At 34.5% G+C, this 19,166-nt stretch overlaps 1 protein-coding gene across 1 annotated transcript in view; it reads right to left on the bottom strand.

The window, feature by feature from the left end:
* ANO3 (anoctamin 3) overlaps positions 1–19,166 on the bottom strand; it is a 284,046-nt gene that overhangs the window by 94,141 nt on the left and 170,739 nt on the right. Inside the window, exon 6 of the mRNA XM_090263144.1 lies at positions 2,584–2,742. Coding sequence (XP_090119270.1) covers positions 2,584–2,742 — 159 coding nt within the window. The remainder of the gene's footprint in view (positions 1–2,583; positions 2,743–19,166) is intronic.

The following is a 19,166-nucleotide window of genomic DNA, read 5'->3' on the forward strand; positions in this document are numbered from 1 at the left end:
AGCCAATTAATCAGTTTTCAAGACTGACTTCTACACAGACTGAAAGTTCAGTGAAGGCAGGTATGTGGTCTACTTTACCCACTGGATCCTTGCACAATACCAGTCAAAATTATTTGCAGAAATAACAAATAATTGGATATAAGTGAGCAAAGCAACAACCAGCATTTTAATAGAATGTATTTATAAACTGCTCTGGAAACAAATGAGGAAGTAATTGCTTCTTTTGGTATGGAAGAGAAATCACGAGGAAAACAAATGAAGAAAAGCATATCAAAGACTTAGTTCATAAATTTTACAATAAATACTTCTTGATTGAAATAGTTACCAGTGATATTGATATTCTGGGTTAAAAATCTTAGAAGAGGCATACAAAAGGAATCACAGCTAAAGGAGTCAATAGAAATTGAGATCAGAAATCCATTTGCCCAATTCTGTAACTCTAGGTTATCTGTGAATAAATCCCTACCTTGAAAAATTTCAAGGCATTCCATGATTATTATTTTATGCGTATTACAAAACTTTGTTTTTCTAGAACCACATTTCCTAATGTGTGTTCCTTAGAAAATTAATAACAGGAAATGTTCTGTAGGGACCTCTAAATTATTACTGCCAATACTTTAATTTTTTTTCCTCAGGGTTGGTGGACTGACATTACCTCACTTCAAGACTTACTCTAAAGCTACAGTAGTAGTATTAGTGACTAAATAGACAAGCAGATCAATGGAACAGAATAGTGAGCCCAGAAATAGACCCAGATGATATCAACCTGACTAATAAACGTCAATTCATCCATCACAAAGAAAGAAACATAATACAATGGAGTAAAAACAGTCCTTTAAACAAATTGTAGTAGAACAACTGGAAATCTGCATGCAAAAATAAAAATAAATCTAGACACAGACCATACACTTTTCAAAAAAAAAAAATAAGTAAAAGTAGATGATAAACCTAACTAAAAACAAAAAACTATAAAACTCCTAGGGAAAAAAATACAGGAGAAAACTTATATGACCTTGAATATGGTAATTATTTTAAGATATAACACCAAGTGTGCAGTTCAGTAAAGAAATAATTATAACACTAGACTTCATTAAAATTAAAACCTTCTCCTCTGCAAAATACAGAGCTGAGGATGAGAAGACAAGCCACAGATCTGGGAGAAAATATTTGTATAAGACACACCTGATAAAGCATCGCTATCCAAAATACATGAAGAACTCTTAAAACCTAACAATTGAAAAAAAGGAACCCAATTAATAATTGGGCCAAAGATCTTAACAGACACCTTATCAAAGAAGATACATAGATGGCAAATAAGCATATGAAAATCTGCTCCACATCCACTGTCTTCAGGAAAACAAAAATAAAATAAATAAAACACCATTACACTACAGAACTATTACAAAGGCCGACATCCAGAATACTGACAAGAGCAAGTGCTGCCGAGGACATGAAGCAATAGGAAATCTCATCCATTGCTGGTGGAGAGGCAAAATAGTACAGCCATCTTGGAAGGCAGTTTGGAGGTTTTTCACAAAACTGAACATACTCTAACCATATGGTCCAGCAATTCAATCGTTGGTATTTACCCATAAGATGTATAATAGATGCTTTATTCATAATTGCCAAAACATGGAAGCAACCAAGGTGTCCTTCAGTACAATGATGGAAAAATAAACCATGGCACCTCCAGACAATGAAATAGTATTCCACACTTACAAGAAAGGAGCTATAAAACTTAAATGGATACTTCTCTGTGAAAAATGCCAATCTGAAAAGGCTACACACACTGTGATTCCACTATATGACACTCTGGAAAAGGCAAAACTATGCAGAGAGAAAAAGATCTGAGGCTGGCGGTATCAGAGAGATGCACAGGTGGGACACAGACAACCTTTAGAAGAGTAAAATGCTCTGTATAATCCTGTAATGTGGATACATTTTCCACACTTGTCCAAACCCAGAGAATGTACATCGGAAGGGAACATTAATGTGAACTATGGACTCTGAGTGATAATGATGATGTATCAATGTAGGTTTATCAACAGTAACAGACGTACTGCTTTGGTAGGAGATGTTGAGAATGGGGGAAGCTATGCATGTGTAGGGGTCAGGGTACATACAAAATGTCTGTATCTTCATTTCAACTGTGCTGTGATCCTAAACTGTTTTAAAAATAGTCTTTAAAACAGCATAAAAGAAAAAGGATTAAGAAGAAAATCGCTTATAGTTCCAATATTAAACCCAGGTATTAACAGTTTGGGGAACTCTCCTTTTCAACATTTTGTTTTTCTTTTCATAGGCTTTTGCACTTTACATTGGTATAATTATTCCTTCTTCCACTTAAAAAATGTAAAGATAGTTATGCCCTGTGAAAATATTTAAATTTATAAAAATGTAGAGAGTAAAAAGGAATACATATTTAAGTGGGACTATACATAGTATGTATTTCTTTTTCATTTGGGAGAAAATAGCTGCACATTTTATAAAGCCATGTGCTACATACTTTCCATACTAAAACATAAAAGACCATCTCTTTTCCAGCATATTATACCACATAATTAATATTATTAAAACACCTACCTCCTTTTCCAACATCAAGCCTTCTGCTCTGAGGTTCTTTTCAAATGTGTTTCTTTTGTCATATTGTATATTTGACTTTCTGTAAACCAGAATGTAATCAATCCGTTTTTTGCCATCTTTAAATAGAAGCCCACTGGATGCTATGTAATTCATGTCATTCTGCAAATAAAACACTGATGGTTAATAGTGTGGGTCAGACAAGCACACACATTTTGGTTTTAGTCAATTCTGTTTGGATAATGGCAATATAATATTTAAAAAAACGTGTTTTTATATTCTAAGATGGGAAAAGATGATTTAAAATTTTTTTAGTTTACTGTGGAAGACAAGCTAGGAAGTAATGCAACAGGATTTGAAATTAGAAAATCTAATACCAGACCATAGATTCTCTGATGCTGACATCAAAATGAACGTTGTATTCAATAAAGCTTTGTAAAAAAATAATACCAGCTAACATATGTTGAGTATTTACTCAACTGTAAGCCCAGATATAAGTGCTTTATATATTTTAACTTATTTAATACTCACATCTTGCATTTCAAAGATAAAGATACTATGGCTTAAAAATATATAAGTACTGATAACTGAAACCAACATTATTTTCCTATATTAAACAATATTCAGACCAGACATTATTTTCCTAAAGCTATGTTTAACAACAATAAACCAAACAATTCCTGAGCTGCTTGCTCTAAGAAATACTTGCTGCCAGGACATTAGACTATGATCCAACTAAAACAGCTTACTTATCAACACTGCCTTAAGGCCCTAACCTTGCTGTGCTCATTTACTTCAGCTATTTTTCACAGAATCTGCCTAATTTTCTACCAAATTTCTGCCTGTGAGACTTAAAATCTTTCAATGCAGGTCCTGGAACTGTTTGAAAACTCCTAGCTTCACCTTTAAAAAAAAAAAACACTACTAAGTCTATCCAGATGGTATCCTTATTTGCTGCAACTTTAATAAAATCAGCCTTATTGATCACCAGAGTGGGGGCTTTACTGGTATACTGAAGAGCCAGGACTTAAATCTTATTCCGACTCCAGGTCCATGTTCTAGCTGGTGCACATGTTGACCTTCTTGCTTCATATTTCCCGTCAAACTACTTGAACATCTACACCAACTCTCTATTCCATTTTTCCCATAAAGATATTTTTCACATTTAAAAATTCCTAACTTTTGGAGAGCTATCTTATAATTCTTACTTGAGTCCAGAAACAGAACTTCACCAACTCCTGCAGAAGCCCTTCCTCACATCTTCTCAAGCATGATGCTCTCCACATTCCCCTTCCTCAATGTAATCAAATCCTATCGTGCATGGCACTGCTTTCCCACCTTCTTAGTTTTATCACCAAAGGTCATATCCTTAAACACTGCATGGAATACCGTCTGCTATCAAACTTTATGTAAATGCAAATATACAATGAACAATATTTTGTGTCCAGCTGCTTTCATGTAATATTATGAGCATGAAATCCATTCCTAATTTTTATATATTTGTAGTTCATCTTTTTGCTATATCATATGAGTACAACAAAACTTATTTATGCTTTCCACTAATTGTATTAGATATTTGGGCTGTTTCCATTATTAACTATTACAAATAAAGCTATAATAAACATTTGTGTGTGTATCTTAAAAAACACACATGCGTCCATTTCTATCAAATCTGTAAACCTAGGAGAAAATTTGCTAATTCATAGGAAATGCTCAACTTTAGTAGGTAATGCCAAACATTCTAAATCTGTTTAAATCTCCACCAGTAGTAATTAAATTTCCCTTGCTCTATAACTTTTTTAGTCTTTTTAAAAATTGTTTTTAGTCATTTTAGTGAAGTAGTGCTTAATCATAATTTATTGGTATTTAATTTGCACTTTCATGATGCCTGATGCATTTTCTATTTATCTATAAACATTTTAGGTAATCTCTTTGACATTCATATATATTCATTTTCAAATGTCTGTCTGTGGCTGAACTCTACACAATTATATGATGTTCTGAAATATACAGAAGTACTTAATTTTAATGCAGTAAGATATTTTCTCATGGTTTGCATTTTTGTTTCTGTTTAAAAAATCTCTTCTTATTCCTAGGTCATTAAAATTTTTTTCCTCCATTATCTTCTAGAAGATTTATTGTTTGTCCTTTAACATTTAGATTCAAAGTCTACTGGAATTGACTTCGTTGCATAAGATGTGTGGTAGGAGTCATATATTATTTATTATATCCATGTGCTTACCCAACTGTTCCTATACTCTGTAGCAAAAATCTGTTTCCCCATTGCTGCAATCTTCCTTTGACCTAAATCTAATTTCTATATATGGGAATACCAAATATTACAAAAATGTTTCCTATTAAAATATATTTGTGGAATGTTCATAGTTCATTCACCAACACTTCAATTATTATGATTCTGTTGGCTATTACAAATAAAGCTATAATAAACATTTATCTATATTTTGCAGTGCACACATGTGCATGCATTGCTATTAGGTATGAACCTAACAGAAAAAAAATTGGTGATTCACAAAGAATGCTTATTTTCATCTTTAGTAGTATGTTGATCTTGACTTAGAACAGACCTTGCTGTGTACAGGCACTGAACTGATTTCTGGTGTCATCAGATTTCATGGAACATGGCTCTGTACAGGTGGAAACTTCTTGATTACTAATTCCTGGTCTATGGTTTAAACAAGTGACTTATTTTATCATAGTATATGGCATGAGAAACTATATTCTTTCCAATACACATAGGTCTCAGGTGCTGCCAGTATCTGCTCCCACACACAATACTCCTTTTACCCAAAGGTTTGTATTCAGAATGCAACTAATTATTGCCATGTCCATTTACTGGGTATTTCTGTTTCTGTTGGGATTTAGAGAGACAGAGAGGCACAGATGAGGCAGGGTGAAGGATCAGGGCATGACTCTGGCTTGCTCAGAAGACTGTGACTACCGAGGAGCACAGTGGATGCTTTGTTTCCTTTACCATGAGGCCTGCAGCCTAGTAATGAGGACAAAGAATGGTCCAGATGTGTACACCTCTTCTCTGTAATTTTGGTGGTGATCACACTGGTTTCAGCTAATAAGGCCAAGTGTCTGTGTTCCAGGCTTGTGTTCATTAATCTTATCCCACCAAATCTCTAAATAATATAATTCATTTTTATTACTTTCCAATGGTGGTGTATGTTTTGTGTTTCTGTATCTTCCTTTGATGATCTTTAAGGGAAAAGGAGGAAATGGTGTTTTCATTTCAGACAAATGAGAAAGTTTTGTGAAGAAAATCACACATATAGAACAACAAAAACAACCCCTATTAAAAACAAACCAACAGGAAACACGCCATATGCTGTGGGTCCGAAGAAAGTCCACACTTGGGTGGAAATTTAGTAAATGCTGCTGAATTAATGAAAATTGTATTTGTTTTTTTATCTCAGAGACATTTTGGATTTTAAAATAGTACTTATGGAAGCAGGATGTTTTAATTTTCTAAGTGTCCTGGGAAATAACAAAGTATATCAATACATATATATTTTAGTATACCTAACTTAACTTGAAATATGCCAGAAATGTAATTACTATGCACAATTTCTCTTTGCAAATAATAATTAATTATGAGCCTTAGGGATAAAAAAAATATGACCTCAGTGCTATATAGGTGTGGCCTTCACTGCTGATAACAACCCAGCTGGTTTTATTGCCTCCTTATCAACCCTACAAATCGTCTCTAAATCAGTAACCCTGGAGTTCTCTTATCCTACAGAAGAATCTCTAAGTGATTATATTTCATCTCCTATTACAATCTGGGAGAGAAAAACTGCTACTTAAGAAAATAACTAATAAAATAATATTTAAAGAATAACACAAACATAAGCTGAGCAGAAACCAAGTACTTTTTAAAATACTTTGCATATATTAACATACTCACAAAAACATAGAGGAATACTGTTTCTCCCATTTCACAGATGCTGAAATTGAGGCCAACTTTAAAATAGATGGAAAGGTTTTTACATTCTCTACATTTGCAACTATTGCTGAAATATATACCAAAGGGCTCTGGAAAGCATAATACATTTGATATCGCTGTCATGGTTACCACTAAAGTTGCTGCTTATGGAAATACAAAATCTTTAATAAAATTATTAAAATTTTTATAAACATGACACATTTGCTGAATTGGCTTTCTAATGTAGTACCACTAGCTACTGATATATATGTGTATATGTGTATATGTATATATATATTTAAATGATTCAATAGTCATAACTAGAGCTAACATTAATTAAGGTTTTCTAGATGCTAAGCATTTAGCCAAGCAATTATAGATATCAACTAATTTAATGTTTATAAGAACCTAATATGTCAGCTCTATCACGAGTCCAGCTACTTATATAAGACAACAGTGTCCAAGTTCAGTGAGCCAATAAGATGTAGAGTGTGAATTACAATCTAGGTATTCTGATTTGAAACACAGCACTTGAGCATCATGTTTTAATGTGTCCTTGTGTTCAATTTGAGGTTATTGCTATTTTAATTTTACTCCCTGTACCTGACTCTTGTTCTGCATTACTGTGTGTATTTCCTATATGTGGCAAACTACTGATTAAAAATCATCACTGACAGTGGAATTCAATCAATTTACAATTAATAAGGTACTGATTTCCTTTTGTCCCAGAGACAGCTTGTGACATTTTCTCAAGTCCTCCCCTATGGGATCTCCTTACTGTTCAAAAGGAATGCCACGCTGACTCTGAAAAATTAAAATGTTTTCATATTCACAAAATAGTACATCACGAAAGAACCCAAACAGTGCCTTGTCAGAGAACCAGGGAAGGCTCCTTCTGAGGCCCAGCAGGATAATGGAGTACGGGGGGCTTGGGGCATAGAAGAGAGAGATTGCTGACCGATTGTTCTTCCAGTGGCACAGCAAGGTGGGCTGAAAGCAGAATCCCAAAATCAGACGTAAAGCTTCTTCTCTGGTAGGAACCAAAGAGCAACCTGTCCCATCTGGGATTTCCATAGTAACGTGCTTCATTTTGCTTTTACTTGGCACTCAGTGGGTGTGCAAGCTGTGTGGCTCTCTGGAACCCCCAGATGAAGGAATGAGGGTTTGAAGAAGCAGGGCTGTGCCTCTTCTCTCTCACTGTTTACGCTCTTTGGGAATGCACAGGAGGAAACAAACCATCACCCCCTCCCTTGACCTAGCAGCAGGTGCAAATGGATTCTGCAGCCTCACCAGCTTGCAAGATATGTAATTTATGAGGCAAAGCTGTTTGCTCCAAGAAGTAGCTTCAAAATAGGATATATATTGAAACAAAACAAGACAATAACAAAGCACAGAGGCATTCCAGACCTCATGGCAATCTTGACCTCCATCTAATTCTTGAGTTTCACTCTCCTGGGAAGAAGGCTTTTAGAAGGTTAGGGACACTCGGGAACAAGTAGAACTTAAGATGCTTGTTCTTCCTGTCGCCTGATAACTTCACAGCATTCACATATTCATGGCTTATTTTTAAATCACATTAAACTTTTAAGAGCTTTAAAAATGACTGAGCTGCCAAGTGAAAGAAACCAGTCTAAATACCGGGAGGCATGGATCATTTCAGTCGTCCTAGAGCATCCTGTCACAGTAAGGTTTATGAATTAGATGACATCAAATAACTGGTTCAAAATACTAAAAGGTTGATTTAAAAAAGAAATCTTATGACATACTGTATGAAGAAAGGAAGGCTTATGGTTTCATTCACCAAAATTCTCAATACAACTACTGGGGGATAACTTACCAGTTTGGAAAATGTCACGAGAGGAAATAAAAAAGAAAAAAGATGGAAATTAAGGAACCTGGATTTTTTACTCCTGCTTCTATCCTGGCTGAAGTGTCCTTACACGACAAACTTTTCCTCCCCATTGCTCAATTCCCTACCATGAAACAAAGTGTGGGTGTTATTGCAAACAAAGGCCCTTATAGCGCTGGCATCCCATGATGCTCTTCTTTTCCCCAAATGTTTCTCCAGAGGCTGTTTTCTAAGATCTTTCAAATCTTTCAGTGAACCCTGGTTAAGATTTTTATTTCTGTAAATAATGATACACAAATATCTGGCAGTTGAATTCACACTCTACTGTGCTCCAAAGCTCTTTTCAGAAAAATACTGTGACAATTGAGATCTGTTTTACTTCTACCCGAGTAAGCACCTTTAACATTGTGAAGGAGAAAACAGGAGGCAGGAGCTCCTCTTATTCCAAAAGAGAAAGCAGTCTCTGATCTAATTCAATGTTATCAAATATCACAAGTTAACTGGAATACCAAGCATATATTTTGGAATATGGCACTCTTCTTTGACCACTGAAATGAAGTCTGGAGGGGAAAATGCACAGATGTAAAATCCTCCTGGTGAAATTTAGCAGCAAGAGAGAGAAGCAGAACAGAAAAACATAAGCAGGGCTGTGAGTCCAGCAACGTGGCAGCAACATTTCAAAACGCTCCTGCAATGAAGCACCTGGAAATGGCTGATCAAATAAAACACAAATGTTTTGAAATTCAGAGAAATTTTCAGGAACACAATGCAAAAACTCTAGTTGCCAGGTATGAAAAAAGAGGTAGAAAACCATAAAACATGCAGGCAAGTTTATAGTGTAGCTGCTCTCAGTAGAACTAAAAATCAAAAACAAAAAGTACCAGCAGTAAAAACTAACATTTATAAATTAAAAAATAAAACATATAAGTAATAAGCCAAAGGAATAAAATTCAATGAAAACGAGAAAATACTGAAAGCTAAAATATGGTCTCTTACTAAATTATGCTCATTCAGATGAACTAGATATACATATATAAATTAGTTTGACTCTTTTAGACTTCATTCAAACATCAATTATAGTTGAGTAATAAACATATACATTTATGGCCCATTGACTTTCAATAAGAGTGCTAGGAAATACAATTAGAAAAATGGTCTTTTCGAAAATATGGTGCACAACTCTATGTATGTCTTTGTACAAAAGAAGGTGGACACCTACTTAACCCACACACCAAAATTTACTCAAAATGGAGCATGGACCTAAGTGTAATAGAAAAAAAGTATAACATCATTAAATTATAATATCTTAAGTAAGTATTTGGGACTCAGGGTTAGGTAATGATTTCAGACACAAAACTGAGAGCCCAAGTAACAACAAAATATGATAATTAAGACTATATAAATATTAATCATGTTTGTGCTGCAAGAAAGTATCATTAATAAAGTGAAAAGGAAATCACAGAATGAAAAAGAAATACTTAAAAACCACACGTCTGAAAAGGTCTATATTCACAATATACAAATAATAGAAATACAAATAACTCAAAAATAAGTAAAGGTTTGAAAAAGGATGTCATCAAAAAGATATACAAGTGACCAACAAGCACATTCGAAGTTTCTCAAAATAATGAAAAATTTTAAGGAGATACAATTTCTCACCCATTATGATGGCTATAATCAAAAAGACAAAATTCAGCCAGCATTGGTATGGATGTGGAGAAATTGGAACACTCATACATTTCTAGTGGAGATGCAAAATGGTGCAGGAGCTTTGTAAAACAGTCTGGCAACTCATAATGTTAAATATAGAGTTACTATATCATCAATATAACTCTTAGGTATATAAATAAAATAACTGACAATATTTATTGTCAACCATAAAATTTGAAAATGAAGTCCTCAAGATGGCCACATAGGAGTTTCCAGTGTATACACTCAGGAGAAATGGAAACACATATTCACACAAAAATCTGTACATGAATATTCATAATAGCATTATGTCTATCCTCTGAACACATAATAAAATGTGGTGTACAATACAATAGAATATTAGTTGGCATTAAAAAGTAATTAATTATTCACACATACTAGAACATAGATGAACCTTGAAAATATACTAAATGAAAGAATCTAATCACTAAAGATCTTATATGATTTATTTATATGAAATTCAATAGTATGCAAATAAATAAAAATATAAATTAATTATATTTCAGGGGTGGAGGAGGGATGCGTGGAATAGAAATTAACTAGGGGTAGAGGAAATTGCTAATGGGTACGGGGTTTCATGTTTTAAGATCATATTGTGGTGATGGTTGCATAACTTAATAAAGAGACTACAAACATGTTGAATTATATACATTAAATGGGTGATAGGTTTTACGCTATGTGAATTTTATCTCAGTAAAGTTCTAACATCAATAAGAGATAAATTATTGGTCGTGAAATGCACAAGATATTGCTTCTAGAAGCTAACATCGCTCAGACTAGGTGAATAGTTCTTAAACAGAGCACAAAAAGAAAAAGATGGATCGATTTGCCTACAGTACATGTAAAAGCATCTGTTCATCACAGGAATGTTCATTATTATAAATATCATATTCATCCTATAAAGTTGATATAATTTAAAGTAGAATCTCAACAGGATATTATGTGTATGTATGTAACTGATGATAATTTTAATATTTATATGAGATAAAATTTTCAAAAAGAACTGTAAGTGGGCTTATCTTTTAAAATACCAAAATTTATTAAAATTCTACAGTAATTGAGGCAGCATGCTATTCATGCAGGGATAGACACTATAAGAAGTAGAACAGAGATCCCAGGAAAAGACCTACATATATGAGACTGAGATGGAATTACAAACCCATGTACTGTTCTTGAATAGGGTGTATTATTCATTTAGTGGCACTAAGAAAGTCAGGTATTTTCATGGAAATAATAGACAAAATACACAAAAAATAAAAAAGAACTAATGATAAATATGAAAAGAAAAAAATAAACTTTTAGAATAAAATATAGAAGGATGTTTTTATGACTTTGTAGAAAGGTAGTTTTGGTTATGCATCTGTTCTTAGCAAAAAAATAAATAAAAAACACCAGCACCAATAATACAGTTAAAACTGCATACAAGAAGATATTTTTATTTAAAAAGAAGTTTTAATAAGAAGACATGTTTCATAGATACAACTAATAAATGATTAGTCTCCAGAATATATAAATAACTCTTCTTACACAAGAGAGCAAATAATGTAATAGAAAAAATGTGATGTTATTAATAGATCTTTAACAAATGAAAAAGACATTATGGTATTATCCAAATTAGAGGAGAAATAAAACTTCACATCAACCAGAAAGTGGATACATTGTGGAGATACATTTAATGCTACTTGTTTTGTAGTCATGCAATGGAATATTATGTATCTGCTTAAGTAGCCATCCCTTAAAGAGTTGTTTAACTTCTTAAAGAGCAATATACAATACTTAGATATTCTTTGTAGTTTAAAAACCTGCAAAATAACGCTCCATGTTGTTTAAGGATATATCATATATAGTAAGTGTATAAAATATTTGTAAGAAAACTAATCATCAAAGTCAAGATAGTGGATAATTCTTTTGAGACAAACTGAGGAAAAGGATCAGGGAGTGTTTATAAGGCTCTTTAATTTGATCTGTGATAATTTATTTTGAAACAAATATGACAAGCAATTCACACCCAGTAAATCTCAGTGCGGGGTATAGCTTGTTAGGTTAATATGGTCTAATAATATAGTTTTCAATTTGACTAAAATATTCATAATAACAATACTTTAAAAGATCAGCAATACTGTTGACCTTTAGAGTCAACGATTTGGGATTGGATATTTGTTTATCAGTTAAAATCTTACAACTTAAGCCTCAGTTTCCCCAGCTATATAATGGGGGCAATAACAATTTTGCACAAACATTTTAAGAACTAAATGAATGAAACACTGTGAAACATTAAGTGGTACACACTAGTTATTGCAGTCAAACACCTTTAAACAGTAAAACTCCAATTTTAATTATGGTCTCAAAACAGTATATTATCTTCAGTCAACTATACGTGTATCTAAAGATCATTAAAAATATGAAATACAGTAAAATAAGCTTATCAGAGATATTAAACTAGACCTATCAGGTCATTGGTGATTCAAAAAGGGTTCCACGAGATTTAAGGGTCATCTTTAGAAACAAACGATCACCTCAGGGTTCACGTGCTGAAGAGATGTGAATGTTGCCAAGTTCCACACCAAGCACGTAAGGCAACTTCTCACGTAATCTCTACTCAAACCCAACCTGAAGTTATTCTGCACTTCTGCTGTGTTCATTAGGAAATACAAAGAAAATATACTTAAGAATTTACTGAAAGTTGGAAAATAAAATTTTTTAGACTAGGAGAAAAATTTTTTAATGTAAAAAAATTCAATGGCATTTTTATTGTAAAGAAGTTTGAGAAAATGAACTTTGTACAGAGTTTGAAAAAGTAAGACTGTTTGAATGCTGTATCAATTACTTGTAACGTCAATGTAATGAGTTGTAACATCAACGTATGAATGCCATACTCTCTTTTACAGAGCTCTCAAAACAAAACAAAAGAGTGTTCATAATAATAGGGCATATGATGATTTCCAACATGTGTTTAGGAAAACAATTTAAAATATTTGTAATCTCACATATCCAATGACTACATTCTTAAAAAATGAAGCACATTTCTAGTTATCTAGGTCAATCTTTTCTCAAAACAAGCTGAAATTATGCAAAGCAAAATCTTAAAAATTATTAATAGGGATTGTGTTGAATCTACGAATTGCTTTGGGTAGTATGGACATTTTAATGATGTTGACTCTTCCCATCCATGTACATGGTACATGCTTCCATTTATTTGTATCTTCTTTAATTTCTTCCTTCAGTGTTATATAGTTTTCCCAGTACAGGTCTTTTACCTCTTTGGTTAAGTTTATTTCTAGGTACTTTATTTTCTTGTTGCTATAATAAATGGAATTTTTTCCCTAGTTTCTATCTCTGATATTTTATGTTGATGTATAGAAATATCTTTGATTTCTGAACATTGACTTTGTACGCTGCTATTTTGCCAATTTAACTTACTAGATTGAGTAGTTTTTTAGTGGAGTCTACAGGGTTTTCTATGTACACTATCATTTCATCTGCAAATAATGACAGTTTCACTTCCACTTTTCCAATTTGGATGCCTTTTATTTCTTTTTCTTGTCTGATAGCTGTGGCTAGAACTTCCAACACTATGTTGAGTAGGAGTGGAGAGAGTGGATATCCTTGTTTTGTTCCTGATCTCAGGGGGAATGCTTTAAGTTTTTGTCCATTGAATATGATTATTGGCTTCAGGTTTCTCGTATATGGCCTTTACTATGTTGAGGTACAGTTCTCTCTATTCCCATTTTTCTGAATGTTTTCATCATATATGGGTGTTGTACTTTATCAAATGCTTCTCAGCATCTATTGATATGATCATGTGATTTTTATCTTTCATTTTGTTTATGTGGTGTATTACATTTAATGATTTGTGAATATTAAGCCATGCTACAAAGCCACTGTAATCAAAACAGTCTGGTACTGGTCTAAAAACAGATATATAGATCAATGGAACAGAATAGAGAGCCCAGAAATAAACCCAAGTCTATATGGACAACTAATATTTGACAAAGGGGTAAGGAACATAGAATGGAATGAGAAGAGCCTCTTCCACAAATGGTGCTGAAAGAACTGGACAGGGACATGCAAAAAAATGAAACTAGCCCACCAAGTTACACCACACACCAGAATAAACTCAAGATGGGTCAAAGACAAATGTAAGCTGTGACACCATAAAAGTCATAAAAGAAAACATAGGCAGGAAAATTTCAGATATCCCACATAGCAATAATTTCACCAATATATCTCCTAAGGCCAGGGAAATAAAGGAAAGAATAAACAAATGGGACTACATCAAACTAAAGAGTTTCTGTTCAGCCAAAGAAAACCTCAGCAAGATGAAAAGGGAACCAACCATATGGGAGAACACATTTGCCAATGATACCTCAGACAAGGGATTGATCTCCAAAATATATAAAGAACTTATACATCTCAACACCAGGAATACAGACAACCAAATAAAAAAATGGGCAAAGGACATGAACAAACACTTCTCCAAAGAGGACATAAAGAAGGTCCATAGGCATATGAAAGAATGCTCAACATTACTAGCCATAAGAGAGATGCAATTAAAACCACAATGAGATACCACTTTACACCAGTTAGAATGGCCATCATCAACAAATCAACAAACAATAAATGCTGTCCAGGATGTGGAGAAATGGGAACCCTACTGAACTGTTGGTAAGAATACAGACTGGTACAGCCACTATAGAAAACAGTATGAAATTTCTTCAAAAAATTAAAAATGGAGCTGTCTTTTGATCCAGCAATTCCATTGCTATGATTATACTTGAAGAATCCTGAAACCCTAATTCAAAAGAACCTATGCACCCCTATGTTCATAGCAGCACTGTTTACAATAGCCAAGTGCTGGAAACCGCCTAAGTGCCCATCTGTAGATGAGTGGATCAAAAACCTGTGGTACATTTACACAATGGAATACTATGCAGCAGAAAGAAAAAAGAAACTCCTACTATTTGCAACAACATGGATGTAACTAGAGAAAATTATGCTTGGTGAAATAAGCCAGGCAACGAAAGAAAGTACCATATGATATCACCTAATACAGGAAACAAATGAACAACACAAACAAATGAGCAAAATTGAATCGGAGGCATGTAAACGAGGAACAGACTAACAGTTACCAGGGGGGAGGGGAGGAGTGAGAGAAGGGGGGTAAGTAGGGGAAGGGTTTAGTAAAGGAACTAGTATAAATAACCCACGGACATGGACAATGGGGTGGGGATTGACTGTGGGAGAAGGGGTGGGCTGGGTGTGGGGAGGAGCAGTGGGGGAAAATGTGCGACAACTGTAATGGAAAAACAATAAATCAAAAAATAAAATAAAATGATCTTAAAAATTACTAAGAATTCACAAGATAGTGAAGAATTCCTAGGTCAAGTCTAAGGCAAAGCAGAAATCAGAAATGGGAAGGTAAACTGCATACTTGAGCCCTTAGGTTAGCTTTCACCCAGGGATATGTGCATATCCTGCAAATGTAGGCTTTCTATTAGCACTTTCCTGGGGCTGGGTGCCAGGAATACAGTGGTGAGTGAGCCAAACAGCACACTCTGCCCAAGGTATTTTTAGGATAACTCAGTAGTAAGTATCTTTGAAATTTTAAGGTACTTCCTTCTTTTGGCTCTAGATTCAATAACAGATGAATGGCAGGTTGACGCCTAAAAAGAATAGGAAGTTCAACACAGAAAGGTCAAATTCTACAAGGGCAGGTTGAATTTATCTGCACTTCTGCAAATGCAAATAAAAATGTCAAGTCAAAAATATACAACAGGGAAAAATATCTCTGAAACAGAGAAATGGCCCAGAACATTACTCTGGTCAAAGGCTACTTTTTCACTTGAATATTTAACTTGAAATGGAAGACCCTCAGTTTAGAGTATAAGTGTTTCTGACACTGAATAGCTTCTTGACCATATGTGGGAATTAGAATAAATCACATGTGTTCCAAGGCAAACTATTTTAAATCTTAGGTGTTTATCATTAATCACACACTCCGTGAAAACAGAGAATAAAGTCTCCCATAACCTGCACCCCAAGATGGATTTGATCTGGTGAGAAATGAATTGGCTACTGCTGGGAAGATGAGCTCCAGGCTGTGTTCCTTACATTTGCAGAAAATTGTTATGAACCAGCAGGCTCATGTTCCTCTTTCTTGTCCTTAAAAATTCTTCCAATGAGACAAGAAATGCTTGAGACCAAACAACAGGAACAATGATTATCAAACAACTAATTTTGCTAAAATCATAAAGCAGAAGACCTTCTCACATTGGCCACAGATACTTTACTCATCATAAAAGTGTATCAGCTCACACTGGAAACTTTGGAAAGTTGGCATTGGAAAGATACAATGAAATATTAATGTCTGTTTGGCTAGAAGCTTAGTTCTTTCCAGTACCAGAATTACTCTCATTGTTAAAAGTTAGATACTTCATGAAGAGACAGAAAGATGAGCTTTATGAGGTCTTCATGAGTGTCATTCAAAATTATGGCTTTGGCTATTTGTATTATATAGGCTTCTCCAGTGGTGATTGTTTAATCTCCTAAACAGTAGAAGGGTGGATCAAGACAAAGCCAGTGGTTTTTAATCCTGTTCTGGTAATAGGCAATATTCCAAGAAAAAACAAACAAACACATACGCACATACTAATGTAACTATGCATACAATTTCAGAGTTCATGGATCCCCTGGAGCTCATGTGTGAGTCCTGCAGACCTTCCTGGACACCAGCTAAGAACTTCTGGATCTGACAGTTGCAGAATCTTCCCAGTTGACAGAATGCCTGCCTTGGCAAGTCTTCGCAGAAAGGAGGTGCATCTCTTACTACAAGTCCTCTAAACACCGTGGAAGCCCCACAGCTAACCTTCCAGTGTAGCCATTTGAATTTATAAGAAAAAGGGGTATTAGTGAAGGTCACCAACATTTCATTTTCACCTACTAATCTTTCCTTTTTGGAAACTATGAACAACCAGCACACCAGGCCTCATGTTAGAAACCAAGCTAAGTAGAGGCATTCATATTTCTTTAATTTCATGAAGACAATGTGACTTGTAATTGGGGTACCAGAGTTGACGACCTACTTCTACTTCTTATCCCGTGTTACTGTGCACAAAGACTTAGCGTTTCAACATCTTTATTTATAAAATGGTAATAATAGCCCTATTTACTTCTTTGAAAAAAATGTGAAGATGGTGACTGATGTGTTTAAAATAACTAGCATAAGTGCCAGACTTCTTAAGTGCTAGATAAATGACAACTGTCATCTGGGAAGTGATTGGACAAGGTACAATATGGTATTATTTCTCAAACTATAATATATATATTGCCATAGACCACATATTTAATACTTTTCTTTACTGTGTTGTTCCTTTAAAAATAACCTTTGCCAGCCCTGGCTGTTGTGGCTCAGTGGATTGAGCGTCGGCCTGCGAGCCAAGTGTCACTGGTTCGATTCCCAGTCAGGGCACATTACTAGGTTGTAGGTCAGGTCCCCAGTTAGGGGTGCGAGTGAGAGGCAACCACAAAGTGATGTTTCTTTCCCTCTATTTCTCCTTTCCCCTCTCTCTAAAAATAAAATGAAACAAATAAATAAATAAATAAATTGTTTTTTAAAAAATAGCCTTTGCCAAAATAATGTTACCCTAAAATAGAATCTGTTCAGTGTGGTTATTTTTCTAACACACATTAAAATAAGGTCATGGTTATTAAAACTTTTTTTCAATTGTTACTGTGTAGTTTAAAAAATATTTTGAAAACTATGCTTTGTCAAACATATGGCTATACCAAGTCATTAAACCTGACCTTAAATTAAACCTAATTTGGGTTTATTGTCCCCGGCCTGGTGCAACACTTGAGACAAAGTGGTAGGACTTTTGATGTAGGAAAGAGAAGAAGGAAATGCCCTGAGGAGGCCAAGTGGCAGTGCTTTGGGCATCTGATGGTCAGCCAGTGACTTACAGTCCCTGAGGGCTGTGAGCAGGGAAGGAGGAAAGGAGGCAGCACCTGGGATACATGCATTTTAGAGATGTTAGTGACCTCAGGTCCAGCACTGGATTAGCTTGTGTCATTTTTAGCAAGGAAAAGTTGCATCTTTCTTTAATGATTGCACTATTTTAAAGCTGACAAAAAGGTAATAGATAATTCATCACTTAGAAAAGAAGAACTAAAAAATATAGGTGTGGTCAGGACATTAGCTTTGAAAGGCAGAAAAATTGGCTCTCTGCAGATTTACTGATGCAAATCATTTGTAATGCACCCCTGTTTAAAAGCAAAACACAGGCCATAATTCCGTGAAGGATTTGGAAGACCATTAAGTCACTGCTCATCTTTTAGCCAATACTGCCCCTGGAGCTCCCCAGAGCAGTCCTTATCCAGGGCTCTCCTCTATGGACAATAGAAAACATGTCAATAAACAAAAATGGAAACAAATCACATATCATGAAAGCCAGAATATTGTAAGTCAGTAGTGCACACACACACACCTACTGTATGTAGGGACTATTTGGAGCTACATGCTGAAGAAACAAAGAGGCATCTATCATTCAACAGATCTTTTTTTTGTGTCTACTGCTCCAGATATCTGTTCAAGTGATTGTGGATAGAGAGGTAAACAGCAATTAGAAAAATAAAATGAGTACTAAAGTGAAGTCTTGTATGCTCCAATTTGAATAAAACAATTTTAAGTCACCAAAGAGTCATTGCAAATCAGGTTGGGGTGTGTAGGACTGTGGCAACCACATTAAATAGTGATGAACTAGGAGCACACAGCATTAGAGATGACTCTTAATAACACTATTCAACATACACTTAGATAACACTATTTTTCCATTAAAACATTCCCTCCTTCCTGCCTGTTTGACCCAGTACCACTTTAAGACCCTACCAGAGACAAAGATGACAAATTTCAAGGTACAAGACTGTCAAGAGTAGTAGTTTTTCTAATCTTGTCCTTGCTCCAGGATCTCTTTCCTTTTTACTAATGGCTATTTTACATTCATTAATGAAAAACATTTTACTTAAGTGTCAAAAATGCTAGGAGCCTTTGCTAAACTCCCAGATCTTAAGTCAGGATTAGAA

This window comes from Furipterus horrens, unplaced genomic scaffold (assembly GCF_987537825.1).
Source record: "Furipterus horrens unplaced genomic scaffold, mFurHor1.1.pri manual_scaffold_2, whole genome shotgun sequence".
Classification (NCBI taxonomy): Eukaryota; Metazoa; Chordata; class Mammalia; order Chiroptera; family Furipteridae; genus Furipterus; species Furipterus horrens.